This window comes from Sorex araneus, chromosome 6 (assembly GCF_027595985.1).
Source record: "Sorex araneus isolate mSorAra2 chromosome 6, mSorAra2.pri, whole genome shotgun sequence".
Lineage (NCBI taxonomy): Eukaryota > Metazoa > Chordata > Mammalia > Eulipotyphla > Soricidae > Sorex > Sorex araneus.
This window is the reverse complement of record NC_073307.1, coordinates 33,274,035-33,289,383: the sequence shown is the minus strand read 5'-3', so window position 1 is coordinate 33,289,383 and position 15,349 is coordinate 33,274,035. Positions and strand designations below refer to the sequence as shown.

Below are 15,349 nucleotides of genomic sequence, written 5' to 3'. Positions count from 1 at the left end.
AACAATCTCTCGAGACCAGGCCCAAAGATGCTCTGCAGGAGAGAATGCTGTTGAAGGTGTAAAAAACTAAGGCACACCGAGGGGCGCGTGCACTCGCGGGCTGTCTCACCGCCCGAGTTCAGTGCTCTGGAACCGCTGTGTATGGGCTGGATCGGGACGGCCGTTGACCAAGGACAGGCAGAGGAAGAATGAGGACCAAGCTGGTTGCTGATTAGTTACCGTTTATTCAATCTTCCATCTTTCTCATCTCCCACACTCCCGGATCCAGCTTCTCTCTCCATCTACTGCAGCCTCTGGCTTCTCTAGTCTCTCCTCCTACTTGTCTCTCCCACCTTGCCCTCTAGGCTACACCCAGCCAGGTAGCAAAATCAACATAAGAAAGCCCTTCCTGAGGGCAGGGCATTCCAAAGCCCTTCCTGACTCTTAAGGTTTTTTTCCTTTCCTTAGTCCAAACACTTATTAACATCTTAATACTAGTTATTTTTGTATGGACATAGCAAGAGATACATTGAGGTTTGCAAGGCAGCTCTCCTGGCAACATCTTGCCACAGACTCAGACTACAGCACTCAGGCCAGATTAATCATTCCTAACCCTAGCAGGGTCCAAATCTAGTTATCACTGTTTGGATCATGACAACATTTGTCCATGATCAAGCTCTTAACTTACAGTTAAGCATTAGGCACTTTGGCTAGGCCCATTCCGATGCCAGGGAAGCACACAACTCACCGCTTGCCCTGGGTCCGTCTCATCCCTCGTCGGGACCCTGCTTTTGGGGGTGCTAGGAAGTAAGGGCAGCTGAGGCTTAGGTCGAGAGAACAGATGCCCAAGAGGAAAATATCATGTAGAGTCAAATGACTCCCAGGTTATAAAAGCATAGCATTTGCTAAGTCTTCCTGTGTCCATACAAAAAGGACATTGCTCTGAATAAACTATGCAAAGGACTCAAGAAGAAGAGAAAAACAGTATTTGCAAGTCAACAGAACACTAAGAGAGAAGTTACAAATAAACACAGAGGAGTGGGAGCACTGTAACGGGAGTAACCCAATAAACCTAAACTACCTGAAGCTATGTTATCCTACAGAAGGGACCCATGGGGAGAGTTGGGACAACCAGCCTGCTTTCCAAGTGATGCTGAAGGCTGAAATGATTTCTAGAGCTTGAACCAAGAGGCCAAATAAATCTACCCCATATTAGTCATGAAAATAAAGATCAAAGAAACAAGGCTGCTCTCTGAAGGTCACCTAGGTAATAGGCATAACAGTCGAAAACAAGTAAATTCTAAAGGCCACAAGAATTAAATCGCTTTAGTGTGTATATTATATGCATATATGCATGTGTGTATACACACACACACACACACACACACACACACACATATATGTATATATACTCTAATGACTGAATCAGAAAACACAAACTTAAAACAGATACTTAATTCCAAAAGAATGTTGGGGCTGGAGCAATAGCACAGCGAGTAGCGTGTTTGTCTTGCACTCGACAAACCCGGGTTTGATTCCCAGCATCCCATATGGGATGATCACTGCCAGGGGTGATTCCTGAGTGTAGAGCCAGGAGTAACCCCTGTGCATCGCTGCGTGTGGCCCAAAAAGCAAAAAAAAAAAAAAAGTAATGTATACAAAAGAAATATCAATGCAATGCACTGCTCACAATAGCGAAAATATGTAAGCAACCCGAGTGCCCTAAAACAGATGACTGGTTAAAGAAACTTTGGTACATCTACACAATGGAATACTAAGCAGCTGGTAGGCGAGATGAAGTCATGAAATTTGCTTATAAATGGATAAACTTAGAGAGTATCATGCTAAGTGAAATGAGTCAGAAAGAGAGGGACAGACATAGAGGGACTGCACTTCATTTGTGGAGTGTGGGGTAGCATCACATGAGGCTGACACCCAAGGACAGTAGATACAATGGCCAGGGGGATTGCCCCATAGCTGGAAGACTGCTTCATGAGCAGAGGGGAGAAGGCAGATGGGATAGAGAAGGGATCACTAAGAAAATGATGGCTGGAGAAACCAGTTGGGGTAGGAGATGCGTGTCGAAAGTAGATAATGGACCAAACATGATGACCTCCCAGTGTCTGTGTTGCACGCTATAATGCCCAAAAGTAGAGAGAGAGTATGGGGAATATTGTCTGCCTTGGAGGCAGGGGGAGGGTGGGAAAGGGGGGGTATATCCGGGATATTGGTGGTGGGGGGTGTGCACTGGTGGAGGGATAAGTGTTTGATCATTGTGAGATTGTAACCCAAACATGAAAGCTTGCAATTATCTCACGGTGATTCAATAAAATTTTTAAAATTTAAAAAAAAAGAAAGAAATATCAATGCAAAAAAGAGAAATTCACTTGCCATTTTGGGGGTATTTTTATTGGAGGCAACTACTTAAATATTTGAAGGGGAAATCAATTTAGATCAAATCAAAATCCACCTCCCACCAATTTTAAGAGCATTAAATAGTAAAATGTTTTTTAAAAAGAAACATGTATGAGCCCTTCCATAGGGAAGAGTCTCATTAAAATCCAGAATCATGAAGCTGGGGACGTGCCTCAGTGGCAGAGCTCCTGCCTTGTATGTGCTCTGGGTCCAAGCCCGACCCTTCACGTCCTTGTCCTCAGCACTGTCTCTGTGACCCCACTGCCCCCAGCACCCCTGACCCAGAGCAGCAATCAGCACATCATTTAATTCAATTCACTCCACACTTAATTGACTTATTGGAATTCCTAAATAGTGTCCAGGGGCCTTCAGGGCCATCTCCAAAGTGTTGGGGGAGGGAGGTGGCTGGGAGCAGTCATGTGGCACCAGGAATGACCTTGGGACTTTGCACCTGCACAGCAAGTGCCCCTGACCCTTGAGCTCTCCCTGGCCCTGGCTTTAATTTAATTTCTATCAGTTATATATTCTTTTATCTCTCTCTCTCTCTCTCTCTCTCTCTCTCTCTCTCTCTCTCTCTCTCTCTCTCTCTCTCTCACACACACACACACACCACTCACACTCACTCTCCCCCCACCACGTTTTGGTGGTGAGGGTTACTGAACTTGGGGTCTTGTCCATGCTAGACCTGGTCTCCCACATGACAGCTGCAATTCTGAAAAACATTCTCCCTCCAGGCGCCCAGCTCCCACCCCTTGTCTGCCCTCTTTGGAAATTTACTTCACTCTTTTCATACGTCTATGTTGCTATTTCTTGCTGTTGTAACATGGGGCATTATTGATTTTCCTCTCCGGAACATGAAGAACTACCCACTTTTCACCTACCCTCAACCCTGACTCCTTTCTGCCAACACAGTCAACAGATGTCTTGTCAACATTCGGCTTGATTAATATTCAAGGTTGCCAACTGCATGCCTTGGCGGGCACTTGTCACAGCTGGGCTATGAACATGTTATAAATATTGTTCCTTCTCTGAGAGTTTTAATTGTCAAGGTTTTGGTGTGTATGTGTTTGTGTATGTATGTGTGTGTTATTGTGAGGAGACCCAGGGGGAGCACCCCCTAACTGCTCAGACCACTCAGGGGACACTCAGTTCAGTGCTCGGCTCAGTGGTGCTGGGGCCACGACAATACCCCTGATGGTTCTAGGGGACCCCCAGGTTATACCTGATAGCACTGGGGGTCCATGTGGTGCCAGAGATAAAACGTGGATTTGTGCTTACAAGATGCTTGCCTCTGACCTGAGTCCTCTTCCTGATCTCTATAATTGCTTCATTTTTTTTATTTTCTTGCTTCTGTATTATAAATCAATTCCAAATGTTTTGCTAGTAGTCCCTATCTCCTATACATTCTTATTCACTGGGTCATCTTAGAGCTTTGTTGTCTTCGAAGGCCTCTGCTCCAGTCCTGCCTGGCAGGAGGAGGTTGAGGGCCAGGGCTGGGGCCCAGGGTTGGGGCCGAGGTTGAGATGTGGTGTAGATGGCGAGGAAGGCAAGAGAAATCCAAGAGCCAGTCTGAACTCAACGAGAGTCTCCAGGTTCTTCCGAATTCTGAGCAACTGCTCTGAAGGAGCCAAAGCGAAGTTTGCACTGTTCACAGCCACAACTTTGCAGCTACTCACTGAGAACAAAGTCAAGGGCAGCAGCAGAAGCCCGACAGCTACAGAAAATGATCTCAAGCTGCAGATGCTCTGTTTCTATCTGCACGGCAGAGTGCTCAGCAGGGACGGTATCTTCTTGGGTGACACAGTGATCAGAAGTCACAATGGTGATGAGGCATCAGATAACAGGAAGTCACTGCACACAGAGACTGAGCGAGGGGCCTGCACAGGAACAGGGCCCGCCTCCCACCCATCCTGCCCAGCGCCTGCTAGAAAGGGGGATTCAATCCTCCTCGCCAGATTCCCTTCCTGCTCAGGAGCTATTCCAGCCCAGGAGATGAGAAGATGTGCCTATATTTTGCTCTTTTTTTTTCCCAAATTCCTACTGTGGCATAAGCTACATTTTTAAAACTTTTTTTTTTTTGGGGGGGGAAACATTTGTTGATACTCAGGGCTACCCCTAACTCTGTATTCAGAATTCATTCCCTGGTGGTGATGCTCAGGGGGTCATACATGGTGCCAGGGGTTGAACCAGAGTTGTCAGCAATATGACCACAAGCGCTTTAACCCCTGCACTATCTCTACAGCCTTTTTTTTTTAATTATAAAATAACCAAACTATTTAGAAAATCAAGAAATACCACTAGTAACAAAAATACATTCAATCTATCCAGTCATTCAATTTAGATAGTCATAACTATGATCATCTACTATTTTATGCTTTGGTTTTGGGGCCACACTCAGCAAAGTTCCTGTCTCTGCTCTCAGGTCACTCCTGGCAGGGATCAGGGGACCTATAGAGTGTTAGAGAAAGAATCCAGGTAAGTCACATGCAAGTAAGTGCCCTGTCCGTTCTACAATTTCTACATCCCCCAGACTTTGCATTTTTAGAAATTAAGTAGGGTTTTTGCCTTGCATGCAGCTGACCCAGGTTCAATCCCCAGCACCACATGATCCTTCAAGCCCGTCAGGAGTGATCCTTGTGTGCAGAGAGCCAAGAGCAACCCCTAAGTACTACCAGGTATGGCCTCAAAGCCAAAACAAATGTCTTAGTTTAGTCAAAGTCCCTGGCATAATGAATCATCACTGTTATATTCAAAATGATGTATTTATTTAGCGAAAAAAAAATCTCATTTCTTAATTTTGTCTTCTTCTCAAGAAAGAGATGAGAATATCTAGCAAAATGAAGTTCTTTCAAGTTAAGGCACCTTCACTGAAACTTGATTCCTTGAGCCAGAGGAAGGTCCTTGCTGTAGTTGATGGTACTAAGGAGAGGGGGAAAAAAAAGGAATAAAATTAAAGATATCACATAGCATAATGTATAATAATTTACATTTTTAAAAAGAATTGAAAACACACACACATACATACATATATATGTATGTGTGTGGTAAAATGACCAAGTTGGTAAAAAAAAAAAATCAGGATAAAGAAAAAGAAAAAGAAAAGATAGTGGGGCCAGAGAGAGAACTAAGTGGGCTGGAGCACTTGCTTTGCATGCAGGAGGCCTGGGTTCAGTCCCCAGCACTGCAGTCTCCTGAGGATCACCATATGACCCAAAACAAAACAAATAAACAAGATGCTATTTGACAAAATAAGTTAGTATAAATTCAGTTTTCTAACTGAAAGGGGGGAACGGAGAGACATATGAAAGTCTGAAAAAAGATATCAGAAGTGTTACTCAGTCTTCAGCACATAAGAACATGGAAACCATTCAGAGAGACAGATCAAAGAGCTGGAAGGCTTTGTACATTAGAGGTCCAGTACCACATGATCCCCTGAGCACTAAGCTGGGAGTGTTAGCTCCTGAGCACTGCAGAGTATGGCTAGGAAAAGAAAAAACTTGGAAACTCTCTTCTTTATATCACCCAGTAACTGCTATGTACTGATTTAGCAGGGAAAACACAGAGATTCATATTTTGACAGGGAAAAAAATAAAAATGTCTCCTTAACCTTGTACTAACTAGTTAGTAATTAATTACCTGATTTTTCTGTTTTGTTTTGTTTTTGTTCTGGGGTCATGCCCAGAGGTGCTAGGGGTCATTCCTGGCTAAGCTCTGGGGACCATAGGGGTTGCTGGGGATCTAACCGGGGTCAGTCACATGCAAGGCAAGTGCCCTATCCGCTATACTACTACTCCAGTTCCTTTTTCCCTTAAGAAGAAAAGCAACCCCCACCTACCTCAGAAAAGTCCCCACTGACTGGGTTCCAGAAAGGCCACAGTCAAGTTTTAGAGTGTGCACGTGTTTGTGGCTTAGCCAACCGAAACAACCCCAGAAACACCCAACAGCAAACACTGCTGAGGCTCTTAGGGCCTGAGGTTGAGAAACCTACCGAGTCTGCCACCTAGCGAGAAACAATAACTCAGACCAGGACAGGTGCGCCAGGGTTCTCACCCTGTGATCCTTCTAGAACGTACCACTGAAGCCTCTGATCTTTATGGACTGGGAGAAAAGCTGTTCCCTCCTCAGAAGAAAAAAAAGCAGATTCCAAGTCCAGGACACACCTCCAACTTGAAAACTCTCCTAAACAGGCCCGAATCTGCTTTCCAGTCCTGGTACCTGCCCAGGCACTGGCCCACCTTCCTCTCTCATCTCTCCTCTCACTTTCAGGACAACTGGGTTCCTGCACCCAGGAGGAAAGCTCAGCGCACAGCTGCCCCTAAGGCCACATTCACTGCGCCGCCTCCTAGCTGCGACCCCAGATGGAGATGCCATGGTACCTGCCAATAACTGACCGGGGAGGGGGGGGCAGGGCAATGAGAGTAAGAACAGGTCAAAACACCTGCTTGGGGGCCGGAGGGACACTACAGCAGGTAGGGCATGGCTGAACCAAGCTTGATTCCCAGCATCCTTGGGGGATGCCCCGAACACCACCAGGAGTGATTCCTGAGTGCAGAGCCAGGAGTGAGCCCTAAGCATCACCAGGTGTGGCCAAAAAAACAAACAAGCCTGCTTGGCGCAGGGAGAACTGTGAAGAGAGCGAGAGAGCGAGAGAGAGAGAGAGAGAGAGAGAGAGAGAGAGAGAGAGAGAGAGAGAGAGAGACGCAGTGCAACAACAGGAAGAGCGTGCAGAACATCAGGGCGAGGATCTGCGCCACTGGCCCTCACCATGTGGACCGTCTCATGTACTGCTTCCAGGAATCGCTGCCAGACTCTCGGCCGCCGCCCGTGTGCTTCTCCCCTCCTGTGACAAATAAGCATGGTCACCTCCAAATCAGCTTCTCCCGGACCGGCTGCTGCTCCCAACCACACGGAGGAATGGAAATACCCAATAGGGGCCAGAGCGAGTGACTTTATGGTGGACCCCAAGAATCTCCCCTGCAGACACGGACCTGGGGGCCCAGAGGTGTGGCTCCAGGGCCAGAGCACAAACCTAGCATGTGTGAGGCCCTGAGTCTGACCCTCAGCACCTGCCCACCCCACACCCCCAGCACCACCAAATGTGGTCCCGGCAATAGTTAGAGGGGGGAGAAAAGGAACTCAGCAAGAAAAATAAAAGGAACTAAGAGGACACAGAAATACGGGAGGGAGCCCATGGCCTCCTGGGACTATGGGTACAGGTAAGTGAGCTTATTATTTCACATCTTTGGTAAACTTCTCCGAGAGCTACCTCTGTGCTCTTTGGGTGCCTGTTATGGTCCACATTGTGAGCCCTGCAGACTCCTGGGCCGGACCCCAGCTCCAAAGGCCAAGGATGTGGGTGCATTTGGAGACAGGACTTTCAGTGGGGTGATGAAGGCTAACCAAGACCCCGAGGACAGGGCCCTGAGCCAGGAGGGCTGAGAAGAGATGGCAAGGGTGGTGGGCAGTGAGGAGACAGGCAGGGCACCACAGACGCACAGGAGAAAGGTGGGCAACTGCCAACAAAGGAGAGGGGCCTTAGGAGAAACCAAACTTGCCCACCCCGTGATCTTGGGCTCCACAAATATTCCAAGTGAACAGAAACGCTGTTTAAATCACACATCTCATGGAATATTATTATGGCAGCCCTGGCTGATGAATGCCTGATCCCATTCAGGTGGAGACAGAAACGATCCTCTACGTACCAAAGGCACCTCCGATCTCAGCCCCACTCGTTGGAATGTTGACGTTTACAATGCCACAGTCTGATCCTTTAGGTCTGCATGCAAAAGAGGGAGACTTGGTGAGAGCAATGCACAGGAAAATTTAACAAAACAAACAAAACTTGTAAGACTTCCAAGCCTTGGAATGGAATTTCCTCTCCTGATCTCTTTTTCATTCTATAAAATCCATTCACCAAGCAAATTAGATTCATGTAAGTTTTCAGAATAGACAAAAGGGTCAGAGAGAGTTCAGCAGGTAAGGGGCATGCCTTGCATGCATCCAACCCCAGTTCAATCCCCAGCACCCCATATGGTCCCCTGAGCCTAGCAGGAGTGATCCCTGAATGCAGAGCCAAGAGTAAGCCCTGGGCACAACTGGGTGTGGCCCTAACGCTAAAATCAACCAAACAAATAAAGACAAAGTTATACCCAAGCCAGCGGAAGATTCTGCCCAAATCCTTGGTGAAGATGCTACTTGAAAGTCCTTGTTTGACTTCATTATTCCATGCAAAGACCTCTTCTTCATTCTAAACATTAGAAGCAGTGACATGAGACAGTTTTCCTATCAAAGCCCCCTCAGGCTGATTAAATGGGTGTGATAAGACCTCAGGATCACTATAGGGATCACAAAGGGAAACCAAAGAGTCAACATCCTACTATTCTTTTTTACAGCTTTTTGGGGTTTCCCCAACTATGAGAAACAATCAGTACAGGCTTCTAAGTTACTCCCTGTGGCAGCTAATACATACCAAGCCATGTGCAAAGACACTGACCAAAGCCCTTAGCATACATTTATTTATTTAATCCTATAAATTAAATATAGCACCTATAGCACAGGCATTGTATGAGCTCCAGTTTACAATGGATGCAATGGAGAAGTGAAGAGGCTAAATATTTCACGGAGTTCAGCTGCACACAGAGACATACACAAAGACACTGCCAAATACATATATGACCTAGTTGCCACAAACAAGAAGACAATTAGCACAACTGAAAATGTGTGATCCAATTATTGCAACAGGATGCAATTCTCACTATCCTGTTAACTGTTAATCAGTAAGTACACTGAAGCCTGCGTTTACTCTCTACATATTGGCTGGCAAGACTAGGGCCATCCCACGTAAGGAGGGAGACCATCCAGCTATCCCTGTTGTTCACACCCCCACATCCAGGGCTGGGAGTGGGGCTCAGTGGTAGATCTGTGTCTTGCTTAGATCCTGGGTGCAAGCTCTGGCACGGCAAACAATAAATGAAACAAAACAGAAACCATTTCACAGCCTCTGATATAGGCTGGGAAACTCTAGGTCTCTATGGTATCCCTAATCTTCACGTTTTGCCCACTGAGACTAAATATTCAGATTGTCAAGCTTAACCGGTCCATTGTGTATAGAAGCTGTGTGCCCCACAGAGCCCTGAAAAAGGTGAAACAAGAATGGAGGTTATATTCTCCATTAATTCCAAAATTGGCTCTCTGCTCATCTTGGTTTCCCAGGCAGTCGGCTTAACCCTGTAGTTTAACAGGTCCTTCACATTCCATTTTATCTTAAACCTTCAAATTTCTACTGATCAGAGTGACTTTCTAAAAGCTTCTTAAAGGCTCATCAAGGGGTATTTAATAACCATCCATTTTCTCCCAATTTTCTCACTTTGTTTCAACACCAGCATAGAGAAAAGAGAGACATTTTTACCTTGAATTTAAAGACATAGAGAATTGGCGCAAAAGTCTCTGTGTGAGCAATGGTTGCATTGTGAGCAAGGCCTGTCACAATTGTTGGTTCTACGTAATTTCCAGGGCGATCCATAGCCTTCCGTAGAGAAAAAATAAAATCAAAGTTAAGAGTTTTGGTTTTCAGTACCTGGAGTCAGAGGACACAATCTTTGCCTATGCTTATGTGGAGAAAAAGGAACTATCTGCCTTAAGCCATCTGCCTTGCACACAGCCATCCCTGATCAATCCCCAGCACCACATGTGGTCCCCGGTACAACATCAAGAGTAACAATTATGGGGACAGAGAGATGGTACAGTAGGAGGGTACTTGTCTTGCATACAGCTGATCCAGGTTTGATCCCCGGCACTCCAAATGGTCCTCAGGCCCACCATGAGTGATCCCTGAGTGCAGAGCCAGGAATAAGGCTTGAGCACAGGTGAGTGTGGCCCAAGAAAACAAACAAACAAACAAAAAGGAGTAATGCCTGCACAGAGCCACACCAAGTGCCTCTACCCAATAAGTAAAATTAATCTAAAAATTATAATAATGAAAACACACTGTCTCCTCCTATTGATTCAACTTAGAAAAAAGGGCGAGCACCTCAAAGACAGAGAACCATAAACACACGAAGTCAGAAGAGTTATGTTTAACTTTATAGCATTTTTGGTTTGTTGTGGGCTGGCTGTCTGGCTTTGGGGCCACATCCCTCAGTGCTCTGGCTCTGTGATTAGCCCTGGCCTCTGGCAGTGCTTGGGCGACAATATGGAGATTTGAACCAGGGCTGCTCATTGCAAATTTGTGAAATTTTAACATAGGGAATTGATATCATTGTTTGACATACTATATTGTATGCCAAATAACATAGTACAGAAGGTAGGGCATTTGTCTTACATGTGGCTGACCCGGGTTCAATTCATCCGTCCCTCTCGGAGAGCCCAGCAAGCTACTGAGAGTATCCCGCCCGCCGGGCAGAGCCTGGCAAGCTATCTGTGGCATATTCGATATGCCAAAAATGCTACAGTGCTACTATACTGTATCTATAATGCACTTGTGTGTTGAAACTTTAGCCAGCCCACATCCACCAGTGTGAGAGAATTACACCCAGGACCTTTTGAGGAGGTATTTAGAGTTAAATGAGATCACAAAAGAGTGGCCTCATCTGAGGCAACTGACATCCTTATAATAAAAAAAAATGAATAAAAGAAAATAAAAATAAAGTCCTTAACAGATGAAGAGGGTAAACAGAGAGACAAGTGGAGAACTCTCTCTATGCACACAGGGAGAAAAGGGCATGTAATGGTCACAAGAAGAAGCCTCCACCCCCAAACTAAAGATGGGATCTATTTGTAAGCCAGGAACCAGTCCTACCAGCATCTTGGCCTCAGGTTTTAAGTGAGTGAGGCAGTGATATTTTGTTATGACCTTTCTGGCAAACTAAATATGACACTGTCAAGCTCCGAGAGTATATACAGACACTTCCTAACCAACCTCACATAGCCAAATTACTAGTTCATCTCCATTTAACCAATGGCCAACATTTCCTGAGATGTCCACAGCAAGCTGCCATAGCCAGGGTCTCCCCTACCACCACCACCCCAACCCCCTTAGATCAATGTGATGGCAGTCCCTGAGCTGTTTACTAAGTATCAACTGTATTTACTCCCAATCCTGCCCAAGGCAGCTTGTATTTGTTCCTGTAATGCCTGACTGCATTGTGCAACCTGAATAAATATTGCACAAAGGAAAAAAGAGCTATCCCTATAAACCTAAGGGAAAATGCATTAGAAAAGAATTCAACGTAAGTAACAGAAAAATATGTAAATATCCTCACACACCTCTGTCCAACTAGGGGTGAGCATTATCAGTGATAGAAAGACTGGGAGTATTCTGCTCTCAGAATCTCTCAGAAGTCTCGGATTGCTTTGCTTAAGACTTGATACTTGGAGAATTTTTTTTTTTTTTTTTTTTTTTTGCTTTTTGGGTCACACCCAACGATGCTCAGGGGTTACTCCTGGCTTTGCGCTCAGGAATTACTCCTGGCGGTGCTTGGGGGACCATATGGGATGCCGGGGATCGAACCCGGGTCGGCCGCATGCAAGGCAAATGCCCTACCCGCTGTGCTATCGCTCCGGCCCCGATACTTGGAGAATTTTTAAAGAAAATGTAACTGGGGCTGGAGCGATAGCACAGCGGGTAGGGCATTTGCCCTGCACGCAGCTGACCCGGGTTTGATTACCAGCACCCCATATGGTTCCCCGAGCACCGCCAGGAGTAATTCTTGAGTGCATGAGCCAGGAATAACCCCTGTGCAATGCCAGGTGTGACCCAAAAAGAAGAGGAGGAAGGAAGGAAGGAAGGGAGGGAGGAAGGGAGGGAGGGAGGGAGGGAGGGAGAGAAAGAAAGGGAGGAAGGAAGGAAGGAAGGAAGGAAGGAAGGAAGGAAGGAAGGAAGGAAGGAAGGAAGGAAGGAAGGAAGGAAGGAAGGAAGGAGGAAGGAAGGAAGGAAGGAAGAGTAACTAACTTTTGGTTAAAAATTACAGGCACAGCTGATGCAAAGATAAAAGTAAAATTCCTCCCATACAGGAAGAAAATGCCTGCGCCCTACACCAAAGGAATCTGACTATGTACTTACTAAGTCAGATATGTTGGTTTCAAATGTTCTTGGTATGTATTATTTTGATTCTCTCGTTTTAAAAAAAAAAAGTGGGGTTTTTTTTTTAGCCACTCCTAGGGGTCTTGGAGGTCAGTCCCAGTTCTTAGGCGTCACTCCTGATGATGCCAGGGACTGTGCAGTGCCAGAAACTTGGGGTCTCCACCTGCAAAGCATGAGCTCAGCCTACTGTACTTCCACTCTAACCCAGTACTCTGTGTTCACTTACCACTAAATATAGCCATTAGCGGGTCTGAGCCATAGTTTAGCAAGTAGGGTACGTGCCATGCACACGAATGACCCAGGCTTGATCCCTGGTACCACATATGGTCCCTCAAGCACCTCCAGTGGGTCACTCCTGAGCACAGAGTCTGGAACTAAATTCTGAGCACAACCAGGTGTGGCCCCAAAACCCAAAATAATAATAATAATAATAATAATAATAATAATAATATAGCCATTAAAAGTGGATTCCAGGGCCGGTGAGAGCACAGTGGGTAAATTGCTTACCTTTAGTTTGATACCCAAGCACCACATATGGGTACCGAGCACAACTGGGTATGGCTCCTCAAGGATTTTTTTAAGGATTCTAATTCTTCTATGTTTAATAATCATACTGAAATTATAAGAAAGTATACTACACACACACACACACACACACACACAGAGGCATTCATATATTTAAAGATGCCCACTCCACTCGAGGCAGTAATCATATTCAATTTGGGGTTTTGTTTCATTTGGTTTGGGGCCACACCCAGCAGTGCTCAGTGCTTACTCTTGGCTCTGTGCTCAGGGATCACTCCTTGGCAGTGCTTATGGGACCATATTTGGTGCTAGGGATCAAACTGGAGTCAGCTGCATGCAAGGCAGGAGCCCTACAACTGTACTATCACTCCGGCCCCTACTCATTAATTTTAAATCCTTAGATTCCACTTGAAATCAGTTGTCTTTTTCCTTCTCAGTTTTCAGAAGGTAGGGTGTTTGCCTTGCACACAGCCGACCCAGGTTCAATTCCTCCATCCCTCTCAGAGAGCCCATCAAGCTACCAAAAGTATCCCGCCCACATGGCAGAGCCTGGCAAGCTCCCCGTGGCATATTTGATATGCCAAAAACAGTAACAAGTCTCACAAGGGAGAGGTTACTGGTGCCCACTGGAGCAAATCGATGAACAACGGGACAACAGTGCTACAGTGCAATTCCCTTGAGCTTCCTCCGTTTGCAAATATCAAAATTTCACTTTTAAATAGTTGAGCATAGTATTCCCATTGACTAAATGCACCACATCTTCTTTACCCAATCATGTACCAATGGTACATCCATGGTCAGTTCCCTTATTTTAACTTTTACAAATATCTTACAATTAAGCCCTGGGTGAGGGTTAACATTGTATGTTAAGGTTTTCTTATTCTTCAGACAGATTCTGAAAATGGAGTTGTTGAATCATGTATTTTAACTCTTATCTTTAGCTTCTTCAGGGAAGATCTCCCGCATTTTCCAATGTGGTTGCACCAATTTACATTCCCACTAGACTTTATTCAAAGGCAACCACAGTTCTGAACTTGCGTCCTTCAGAAATGTTCCCTGCATTTTATGTCATCACTATTGAAAAATGTGTATTTACCCTTAGCACAGGCCGAAGAGAAGAAAGAAGGCACTCAAGGATCCTTTTGCCATCTGCCCAATCCCCCCTGCTCAGGCCTGCAGAAAGCAAACTCCCATCACAATTGATCTCGGGGCCTCCCTTACCTTGCCACCATAGACCACTGTGCCACCTTCCTTCTTCGCTGCGTCCACGGCTCCAAGGAACATGTTCACTGCCTGCTTGGTGTGGAGTGGCCCATAGAGAACGTTCGCTGCAGAGGGAAGGAAAGGCTCTTTGTTTTACCTCCACGGCATCGTTTCCTGACTCAGCCAGCTTTCTCAAAAACTGACCCATCCCTTCAGTGAGCCTCAGCGTGGAGCAGGAAACAGTAACCTTTTTCTGGAAAGCCCAGACAGCAAATATCCTGTGCTTGGCATCACTTCTATGGTCTCTGCAACTGTCCCAGGAAAGGAGTCACAACAACAGGTCAGCAAGGGGCTATAGCTATGTCCCCTGCAAGCTTTCTTTTCAGAAGTGGGTAGCAAGCCAAATCTGCCGGTCAACTCCCATTTTATTTACATATATATATATATATATATGTATGTATGTACGTATATAATTGGAGAGCAGGGGTGTTAGGGTGGTGGGAGGGATGCTGGGATTATTGGTGGTAGAAAATGGTCACTTGGTGGAGGGATGGGTACTTGATCTTGTATGACTGAAACACAGCACGAAAGTTTGTAATTCTGTAACTGTACCTCACGGTGATTCACTAATAAAATTTTTTTTTAAAAAATTGCTCTGGTAGGGGGCTGGAGCAATAGCACAGCAGGTAGGGCATTTGCCTTGCACGTGGCTGACCCGGGTTCGATTCCCAGCATCCCATATGGTCCCCTGAGCACTGCCAGGGGTGATTCCTGAGTGCAGAGCCAGGAGTAACACCTGTGCATCGCCAGGTGTGACCCAAAAAGAAAAAAAAAAAATTGCTCTGGTAATTGGAAGGCAGGAGAGGAAGCAGGAAAGCCAGCCAGGCTCTTCAACAAAGAAGACGGGGAGGCTTGGATGAGGGTGACAGCCGTGAGGGGAGGAAAGGCCCCTCAAGCTCAGCCCATCTCTACAGCATCCCCCAGGCTCGCCCACCAGCCACATGCAAGACTCAGGACCCAAATCTACCAGCAGATGCATTGCCACAAACGCCCTAGTGCTGGGGCTGGAGATATAGTACAGCAGGAAGGGCGTCTGCTTTGCACCTGGTTTTAACCCAGCTTCGTTCCCCACTGCCAGGAGTGATT

The 15,349-nt window shown here is 46.0% G+C and overlaps 1 protein-coding gene across 1 annotated transcript in view; it reads right to left on the bottom strand.

Moving 5' to 3' along the window:
• Positions 1-5,119: 5,119 nt before the first annotated feature.
• Positions 5,120-15,349, bottom strand: part of ALDH7A1 (aldehyde dehydrogenase 7 family member A1) — a 44,564-nt gene continuing 34,334 nt past the window's right edge. The window contains exons 13-18 of the mRNA XM_004609820.3: positions 14,222-14,328; positions 9,803-9,919; positions 8,544-8,641; positions 8,097-8,170; positions 7,159-7,234; positions 5,120-5,313 (exon numbers count right to left, since the gene is read on the bottom strand). Coding sequence (XP_004609877.3) covers positions 5,259-5,313; positions 7,159-7,234; positions 8,097-8,170; positions 8,544-8,641; positions 9,803-9,919; positions 14,222-14,328 — 527 coding nt within the window. The 3' untranslated portion in view covers positions 5,120-5,258. The remainder of the gene's footprint in view (positions 5,314-7,158; positions 7,235-8,096; positions 8,171-8,543; positions 8,642-9,802; positions 9,920-14,221; positions 14,329-15,349) is intronic.